The sequence below is a fragment of the Cryptomeria japonica genome, chromosome 9 (assembly GCF_030272615.1).
Source record: "Cryptomeria japonica chromosome 9, Sugi_1.0, whole genome shotgun sequence".
Lineage (NCBI taxonomy): Eukaryota > Viridiplantae > Streptophyta > Pinopsida > Cupressales > Cupressaceae > Cryptomeria > Cryptomeria japonica.
In genome coordinates, this window is record NC_081413.1 from 202,728,014 (window position 1) to 202,738,420 (window position 10,407).

A 10,407-nucleotide genomic window follows, 5' to 3' on the forward strand; every position below is an offset into this window, starting at 1 on the left:
GCATTTTGTGAAATTTATAAATTGTAATTTAATTCTCTATGAAACAATTACACCTCTTTCGAGGTGTATGTCATTTAATAATCCATATTTTAGATTATTTTTGACATGCTAACATATTTGATGAAATTTATAAACCTTAAGTCAGTTTGACATTATGAAAAGTGTACCTTGAGAATGTCGAAAGTGATCGGATTGTAACCTCGAGATGAGAACGAAGCCACAATGGGTGCCCTTGCTTTGGTAGTCGTAGTTTTTTGAATTTTTGCCATAGGAGAGCTAATAGAATATAATCAAAAACAATAAATTATCATTTTCCATGATTATTAGCATAATTATTTACTTACTATAAAACTATCTATTTGAGCAAATTACCTAATAGAGTTAATGTAAGATAATACAACTTGTCCTTGCTTAGTCGATATCACCGTTGTAGGGTTTAGAAACACATAAGCTATGTCATTAGAATTATCTAGCATTATAATGACGCCAACCCCACCAGCAATGAAAACTGAATAATCTGGTCTGTCGACATCAAAATTGCAGAGCACTATCTTTCCTTTCACTTTGGTGTGATCCAAAGAATTCAACTTGCAATTGCTGAAAATTTCAAAAGAGATTATTATATGTTATATATTTGTTATACAATTCTAAATGTTTTTTAAAGATTAATTTTTTTTTCATTACCAAAAAAAAAAATTATTAATCCTTGCTATCCCTTTATTTTAAAATATTACCCAAAATGTATACTTTAACTTCTCTATTACCTAGAATCTTTAGAAGTAAAGCCCCCATTAACATTAGCAACATCACCTCCATATACTAAAGGATACCATAGTTGTTCCATTGTATATGTGTTTACAGCGATACCCTGTCCAGATTAGAAAAAAACCATTAAATTTAAGCTTTCAAGTAACTATATTATGTTATGTTGAAGAAAAATGGAAAAAGTGGACAGATGTCACATAATCACCTCAATAAACATGCCGTTTCCTAGAATAAGTTCAGAAGTCATTTTGCGATCAATGGTGCTTGCCGCCACAGTTAGAGACCATGGAGAGTAATTGGAAATTGTTGCCCTATCAGGTCCAGAATTTCCAGCTGAATTTGATACCAAAATTCCCCTCTTCATTGCATGAAATGCTCCAATGGCAATGCTATCTTCAAAGTAATTAAGAGTAATATTTGTGCCTATCGATATAGAAATGACATCCACATTATCATGGATTGCATCATCAAACGCTGCAAGCATGTCTGCATCAGTGCAGCCATCAATCCAACAAACCTTGTACATCGCAATTCTTGCACCGGGGATCCCACCTCGTGCATCTCCTTGGGCTATGCCATAAAGACTAGCATTGTATATATGATTTCCTGCAGCAGTAGAGGAGGTGTGTGTTCCATGGCCTTGTACATCTCGTGGAGACAAAAAATCTCCTACAGGTTTTTGATTATCTGGAACACTGCGAAAAAACTTTGCCCCAACAAGTTTCCTAGCAATTTTTCCACACTTTTAGCTATGTTATGGAAGGTAAATTACTTGTAAATTTAGAAATTTAAAATAGCTTTTTTCAAATATGGTGTAGTGAAGTGATGAAGGAAGTAAAAATAAACTAAAATGTAAAAGCATGTTCTTTAGAAGTTGGAATGAATCTTAACTTGTTGCAGGCGGGGAAATCTGGTGTTGTCTGGCATCCACCCCTCCATTTGGATGGAATTGAGCCAAATCCAGCGTCGCTGAAACTTTCTGATTCTGGCCATATTCCTACAACACCACATCAATTCGAAATTTTAAATTAATAATAAAGATGCTATAACACTAATCCTTTCAAATCAAAATAGGATAAAGAACATGGTGAGAAATGCATAACATTCTTTTGTTTCAATCCAGAAGATAAAATTATATTGTCTTCCTAATTTCACCTGTGTCTATAACACCAATGATGATGTCGCTCTGATAATCCAAATTATTTCTCTGAGCAGATGCAGGAAAGCCAATGAAATCCCATGATCTTGTGGTTAAAGGTTGCAGTTTCTTGCTCTCAAACACCGATACCACACCATCCATATCTATACATCAAAACCATATATTTAAGAACCTCTAAACAGTTTTTTAAGCAATAACCAAACTGAAAATTAAAAACATAGCCTTCTTAAAATGTTTCAAATAGTTTTTTACTTAAGAGCTGTTCGACATGGGCTGAAGAAAGCATAGCAGCAAATCCTCCAAAACTCTTCCAATAACTGTTCTTCAGTGATTCCTCTGCTGCTTCCCGGCTTTAATAACAACATTACAGATCATATATGTTAGCATGTTTTCAATTATGCCACATGCTTTTGATCGAAGTCATTAAATCAGAAGGTTGAAATCTTATAAAAAAAATGTGAATTACAATGGATTACAACTAAAAACAACAAAAAAATCAGGAAAAAAAACACAGAAAAACAAACTACGACACCCCACACAAAATTAGGGTTAGCATATGACATGTTATTATGTTGATCACAATTCTATAAAACAATCAAACATGAGAATAGATAAGATATAATTACCTTCCATGTACAGAATGAAGCATTTCAAGGTGCAATGCAGCAGCTGCTGCGTAAGACTCTCCATTTTCTTGTGCTGGATCAGTGCTGCCCATGTACACCACATGAAGCTGATTTGCCACAAACATTGCACAGTTAGTAAACATCACTTCCATGGAGAAAATTCAGTAAAACTTAGTGTAAGAATGAGAAGAGTAAAATTCTACCTTTGTATCTTGCTCTGCAGACACTGCTGTGAATAGCATTTGAGCATGCAGCATTATCACAATGAAAAACACGGAGAGCAGAAAATAGCTTATGCAGGGGACAGCCATTGCAGGTGTAATGTTTATCATCACACAAAATTCTCCATATAAATACCATGATTAACTCAGTACTTGTTCACAGAACGCGTTCATACCACACTGATAACTCCGCTTTCTATTTTATTCAAAGATTATATCAACGTCTATAATCCTTCGTTGGAGTTCTTGTTCTCCGAATCATGCAAAAATCTTGTTGTCAACGTAATAAAACAAATGGCAGAGACAAGGACTTTAAATACAAGGATTTTAAATAATGAAACGAGTGTTATACCTAGCGGTTATAACAATGTATATAAAGTTGAGCAAGAATGTTTATCAAGTATTAATTATCGACAAGTGCAAAAGGAAAGGCCAAATTGTGACTAAAGGAATATAAGAAATTAAGATTAGTAAGTTTTATTTTATTAATTGACAAACATCGGAGAAATTGGAGTATTTTAAAAACATAAAAGACAAAAGTTCGGTATTCTATATATTTGGTTGAAAAAAAATGGTATTGTTGATTTCAAAGAATAAAATTAAAAGTTAAGTATTAGAAAATATAATATTTAAATAAATAAGTTTGTGTTTATTAGGAAATTCAAATATGTTATAGAGATAATAAATATAAGTGAGAAGGATATTGTTCTTATTAGGGATCAAAGTACATCTAGATGAGGATAAAGGGTAAGACAAGGATGAGAGTAATGGAGATTTAGATGAGGGAAAAGAAAACTAGTCGGTTTCTAGTTGAGGCTCATGAAATAGCTTCTGAGACATGATTTGCAATGAAAGAGTGTCTTTCACAGGGCCTTTTAGTGTCAAAGATTTTGTGTTTCTTAAGACTATTTTAGCTAGTGAGGATTTCAAATGACAATGACTATTCTAGTTGGAAGGAAAGATGTGTTTGAGGGATTGTTGGATTATTGTGTTGTCAAGATTATAAAGGAAAATCAAGCGTTCGCTTATCCCCAATGTGCCTTTGTGTTGATGGCAATTATTTTGGTATCCATGAATGTTCTAATAATGAGGTGTATAGCAAGTTAGAGTTGTTGAAGCCAAATGGTCCTAAATATATGAAAATTTTATTCTAAGGTAATCATAGCTCTTGCACTCAATATTTCTTGGCAAATAATAATAGGCTTATGGTGTCTCCTAAGTTTGTTGATGAACTATATGGACCATTTGTGAGTTATCTTTACAAAAATCCTAGGCTAAAGTTGTAGAATAGTGAGGCATACACTATTCTTGCTCGGTATGTCTTTGAAACTAGTTGGGGAAGCAAAGGACATAATTCTTAGCGTTCTTGATTAAATTTTAGAAAAAAAAATCTTTAGGCTGGACAGTTATCTTATTGGAAAAAATTTAAGTGTTAGGCGAAACATTGATGCTTTTAGAAAATGGGCATAAATAATCATACATGAAAACTATGTTGCGAAGTTGAGATCTCAACTTTGATGAATAGATTATTTCTTATATAAACCATGAAGTTTATGTCCAAGACCTCTTAAATGGTCCATGGTTTCTTAGCAAGGCTAGATTTTTCTAAAAAGAATGGAAACTAGTAGCTTTTGATCTTGAGAAGGAATGCATTAACAAAGTCCTAGTTTGGGTTAGGCACGCTATTAGAATATTGGGATGGAGATGTTCTTAAATAGATATTACTAATTATTTTGGCTGACTCATAACTTCTTTTCTCATAACCAAATCTAGAAAATTCCTATTGTTTTCCAAATTTTATGTAATGCAGGTATGGACAAGGTGTTTTCTCCTTCTATTGTGCCTTGTCTTCTAAATGGGGATTTTGGATGAATTAAATTGTTTATGAGTAGTTCTTGATTATGTGTCAATGTTACCTTGAAACAAGCCACATGGTTTTTGGTAGCTTGAATAATAGTTTGAGGAAGCATAATTTCTATAGAAAAATAAAAATGGAGCTTAGTCACCCTCAAACTATTAAAGCAATACCCTTTCCAAATAAAGATGAGGAGGTTTCCCCCTCTTCAATTAGGTTCGAATCTAAAGATATTATTTATAGTTGTGATACTCTTGGAAAAAAACATATAAATGTGAGGATACTTAAGGTGGATTATAGCCTGAGTGGGCCATTACTATTGAGAGTGTCTAGTATAATCCAAGAAGAAAATGTCAACAATCCAATTAAAGTGATTTTGCATTATCACTACTCATTCTCTGTGTAAGGAAGATGAAACTAGATGAGATATTTTTTTAGAAGCCTTATGAATTATTTTTATTTAGGTTTAGCCACTACAAAAGGGAGAATAGTTAAGAAAGAATTTTTTGTTAATTAGTTTGTGGGTAAGGCTATTGGTAGTGTCTAGATCTCTTTGCAACTTTTAGGTATGATGTAACATTCCCTTTTATTAAATTTGTGTTTTTGAGCTAAAGACCTAATCCCCATTTCTAGTGTATCCCTTGATCAAAATCTGCATATTTATTCTCCCACTTCCTTCCCATGTGTCATGATTGTGTACTTTTTTTTGTTAGTATGATGTTCTACATAGTCAAGTTAATATAATTTATATGTGTTTCCTATGAAATAGAAGAAATAATAGGAAAACTAGAATGAACGTGGTAGTGGATGAAATTGAAGGAATGGTTTGTATTGACAATAGTCTTAGTGTTGACTCATGGTTAGACTATTCTCAACCTCTTAGAGACCATCATCTTATGGCCCTTGAGGGTACATATAAAAATAAGAAATTTCTTATTGATATATTTATCACTTCATATTCTTTGTCTAAAAGATAATGGGAAGAAATTCATAGCTATGTCCAAAGGTAGGGGTTCAAAATTATTGTAGGCATGCCCATATATGTTGGAATTCATAGTAGAAATCAATTCCAAATGAGTAAAGCTAACCACACAACACTTGTAAGTGTTATTTCTCCTAATGTCATGAGTAAATAGGAGAGCTATGGGGCAGTCCATTATACAAGTTGAAAACAGTGACAATATATGATTTTCCTAGTAGGTTACAAGCTTCTTACAATATTTTGAGATCTAAATGGATAACATTTGAGCTTGTGTAGGAAGTGGCCATTGTAGGTGTAATATTTTCCATGACACAAAACTAGTATACAAGTATGATGAATTGAGTCCTTATGAATAGCGGGCATTGATGCCACCCTATATGTCAATAATCTTAAGAAAGATGTATGTTATAAAACAAATGGTAGATATGAGGATTTTAAATAACAAAATAGAGTGTGTGTGGGTGGTTATAACAATGAATATAAAGTTAGCGAGGATGTTTCTCAATAATTCTTATTAAATGGAGAAATGCAAAGGCAAAGGCCAAATCATGATTATAAGAGAAAGAAAAGAAAAGTTCTTTGGGCTATTCTATATATTTTTTTAATATATTAACTTAAGATTATTAATTTTTTTCTATTAAGTAATAAAACAAACAAATATTAATAATTAGAAATAAAAATATAATGTTTAATATTTGGTTAATTTTTTTTTAAGGTATTGTCACCTTTAAAAATTAAATTATATATCAAATATTGAATATATTAAATATAATATTGAAATATATAAGTTTATATTTATTGGGAGAATTTAAATGTATTATAGAGATTGTAAACATAAGAGAGAAGGATATCGTCCTTATCGAGCATAAAAGTAGACCTAGATGAGGATAATGGGCAAGACAAGATAGAGCGGAATAGGGATCTAGATGAAAAGGAAGAAAGAAAAGTCAATATCTAGTTTGAGGCATGTCAAAAAGCTTCTAAGATGTAATTTGCAATGAAATAATTTCCTTTGATGTTGAAGGTTTTGTGCTTCCCGTGACTATTTTGACTATTATAGAGTGAGGATTTCCTAAATTGATAATGAGACTCTACAAGGGTTTAAAGGGACTTTCTTTGACACCTAGTTCTATATGTGACATTGAATCTATTCCTCATGTGGTTTCCCCTAATGACTCTAAAACAAGAATGAAATGTGTGGCTGAAGGATTTTTTTGAGTGATTTATGTTGTCAAGATTATGAAGGAGGATCTCGTGTTTCTCATCCCCTATGTTCCTATGTGTGTTGGAGGTAGTTATTTTGGTGCCCATGAATGTTCTAGATATGAGCAAGATTTGTTGAAGCCAAAAGAACTTTAAGTTGTGGCAATTGTGTTGTAAAGTTATCAGAGCTCTTTTTTTCTATGTTTCTATGCAAAGAATGATAGGATTATGGAATCTTCTAATCGTATTGATGTTATAGGCATCGTTTGTGGGTTGCCTTTAAATAAATATTAGGCTTTTAAAGTCATTAAGGTAATTTCTACTCTATTATTGATCAATATGTCTTCAAAACTAGTAGGGGAAGGAAAGAACATGATTCTTGATAGGATTATGATTTAATTATAAAAATTGTGTCCTTTGGGTTGGAGAATTCTCTTATTGGAAAGATTTAAATAGCTAGGCCAAACATCAATGCTTTTAGAAAATGATCTTAGAGAATATGGAGACTATGTGGACAAGTTTACATCTTAGCTCTGATAAATAGATTTTTTCTAATTTTCTTAAATTCAAACCATGAAGATTATGTCCAAGATATCCTATATGGTCCATTGTTTCTTAGTAAGGTTAGTTTTTCTCCTTAAAAAATAGAAACTAGTAAGTTTTGATCTTGAGAAGAAATGCATTAACAAGGTCCCTAATTCAATTAGGCTCTAGGCTTGCTATTGCAATATTAGGAGGGTTATTTTGATATGGGTATTGTTAAATATTTGGTCAACTCGTAGCTTTTGATATAATGGCCAAAGCTAGAAAATTCTTATTATTTTCCAAATTTTATGGATAACAGATGATGATAAGGTGTTTTCTTCATCTATCACCTTGTCTCCTAAATTGGGAGATTGGGTACAACAAATTAATTTTAATTATTCCTTAGTTTTGTGTCAAAGATACCTCAAAGCAAGATAGATGGTTACACTTTTCTTGAATAATAGGAGGAAGAATCATTTCTAGAGAAAAAAAAAATGAGCTTAGCCACCCTTAGACTATTTAAGATATATTCTTGCCAAATAATGATGAGGAGTTTTTCCCCTATTCAAATAGGTTCAAACCTAAAGAAGATAATGTTTGTAGTTTTGAGACTCTTGGCAAGAAACATTTAGTTGTGAGGATTATGGAGGTTAATTGTAGAGAGTAGGATATTTCTAGTGAGAGTGTGGCTAGTATAATCCAAGAAGAAAGAGTCAGCTAGGTACTAGCCTAGTGATTACAATTACTAAGGAAATTCAATCCCTTTACTACTTGTCATTCCTTCTACACCATTTCCAGCTTCTCCTTAAAAGAAACATGCTAGGACCAAAAACCATCAACAACTACATTGAGTTAGATGGGGAAATTAAGGAATTTGATAAAATATTTTTATTTTTTGTGATCTTGATGCAAGAGGCTACTTTGAGCTATAGACATTGTTTCCCCACTCCTCATTTTCTTCTCCTTCTCCTTTTGGCATTTCACCTCCTATTGCAAAACCCATATTGTGAGGGTAGTGTTCTTGATTGTTCTTGTAGTATTTGACTATCTCTTCGATGTTTCTCATGAGAACCCCTTTATTCTATTTCAGTTTAGCCAGTTATGCTTATAGTTGGAGGTTTTCAGACTCTTACTTGGTATTTTGAATTTCCCTTGCAATAACCCGCTAGCTCTCAATGGTTTCAACCATCTCTTTGGTTTTCTCCTAGGCCTTTTGTCAATTTCTTCTTTCAGCTACTCCTGGGCTTTCTTGAACACCATTTTTTCTAAAATCTAGACTTTGAGCTTAGCCTAGTGGATTTGTGACATCTGCCACTTAGCTTCATTACTTTAAGTTTAGTGTGAAGAAGATAACTGGTTATTTACAAGATGAAAGATAGAGAAATAAGCCAAACTTAATACATAAATGCATCACATGTCACCATAAAAGTATTTTAAGATAATTCAATATGAGATCCAAAAATAAATAAATATTATTATGAAAACGTAAATTTCAACATCAAAATTGTTAAACTTATTCTATTAGAAGCTCTCTTTTTTTCACCTATTATATAAGTACTTAGTTAAATTTAAAGAATGCAAAAGTGCCATCATCTATACTCCATTTATTGTGAGAGAAGCTCTCTTTTTTTTCACCTATTATATAAGTACTTAGTTAAATTTAAAGAATGCAAAAGTGCCATCATCTATACTCCATTTATTGTGAGAGAAGTTTTTTTTTTCACCTATTATATAAGTACTTAGTTAAATTTAAATAATGCAAAAGTGCCATCATTTATACTCCATTTATTTTGAGACATTTAATGCACTAATCTAGAAAATATAGGATTATATTACCTCTACTTTATAAATGAAATGGCTATTAATGATGCATTATACTTCACATTTATGAGATAGGGGATATGATATGGGCCTATTGGACATGCATTAAAGGGGCATGTAAGTGAGACAGCATGGAGACATATGGGTACAGTGGAAACACGACATGGACCTCCCAATTTGATTAGATATGATTAGGGAAACTTGCTAGAGCCTTTTCAACGAATCCACTTTCTGTTCAACCCGCGAGGAAACTCTAGCATTTTTTGGTGTCAATTGCATTGCTTGAAAGATTATAAAGCCTTTTCAACAAATCCATTTTTGTGTGTGCATCTAGAAATCACAGGAGTCGATGAGACCACATTTCTTAGAAAGTAGAGATAGATATTTTGAGAGGGCAGGGAATGGGGATTTCTACGTGGGAAAAAGGGCAGAAGTTGTGGAAAGCGATAGAAGAGAAAAAATATTCCCTATGAGACGAGGAAGATTGGAATGTGATGTTGCAGGTTGTAACATAGGGAGATGAGATACAAAGAATGAGAGAGCACAGTGTAGATTGGCTTTTATTGCATTCAATATAATCATTGCGCAAACAATGTTAAATTTGTGCAGACAGTATTAATTTAGGACTAGAAAAGGGCAAGTGATTGAACGGGCTTGAAGACTATGAGCTGAGCTGCCTCCTATTCATGGGTGTGTACTGAGGTATGCTTTTAACTGCTTTCTATTTGAATTTTATCGTGGAATCTTATATGTGAATAGTCAATAGAGCTATTTCCATAATACCTTCTAGATGCCTTGCATTTTTAATCGAATGTGTTAAATCAACTATACAAATAAGTGTGTAAAATGTTTAGACTATCGGTTGCCTCTTACATGCTTGAACACAACCTTCCCATATATTTTTATGTTTGTTGGAATTTTGGGCTAGCATGTTTGGTGCTGCAGATTTCTATTTAGTTTTCCTTTTCCTATTTATATGCACTCTCTCCCTAGCTTAACTAAAGTCTTTGTTTTATGGAAGCCCTTGAAGCGGTTTTGTTATAGGAGCACATTCTATTCTATCGTGTTTGAATAGCTACCTTGATCAGTTTGAATGGCTACCTTGGAAAACTAGGCGAATCAGAATTGCCAAGGGAGGAGGACACCATGGCCTCATGTAATCTTTGAATGAAAACTAGAAACAAGATTAGAGAAAAGATGAAACTAATGAAGCCTAAAAGGTGGAAGAAAGGGCGTACACAAAAAAAGAA

General features: G+C 32.8%; 1 protein-coding gene across 1 annotated transcript in view; it reads right to left on the minus strand.

The window, feature by feature from the left end:
* LOC131038862 (cucumisin-like) overlaps positions 1–2,861 on the minus strand; it is a 4,111-nt gene extending 1,250 nt beyond the window's left edge. The window contains exons 1-10 of the mRNA XM_059211541.1: positions 2,754–2,861; positions 2,551–2,657; positions 2,391–2,402; positions 2,177–2,274; positions 1,921–2,067; positions 1,657–1,762; positions 971–1,490; positions 765–868; positions 373–597; positions 168–276 (exon numbers count right to left, since the gene is read on the minus strand). Coding sequence (XP_059067524.1) covers positions 168–276; positions 373–597; positions 765–868; positions 971–1,490; positions 1,657–1,762; positions 1,921–2,067; positions 2,177–2,274; positions 2,391–2,402; positions 2,551–2,657; positions 2,754–2,861 — 1,536 coding nt within the window. The remainder of the gene's footprint in view (positions 1–167; positions 277–372; positions 598–764; positions 869–970; positions 1,491–1,656; positions 1,763–1,920; positions 2,068–2,176; positions 2,275–2,390; positions 2,403–2,550; positions 2,658–2,753) is intronic.
* Positions 2,862–10,407: the final 7,546 nt, after the last annotated feature.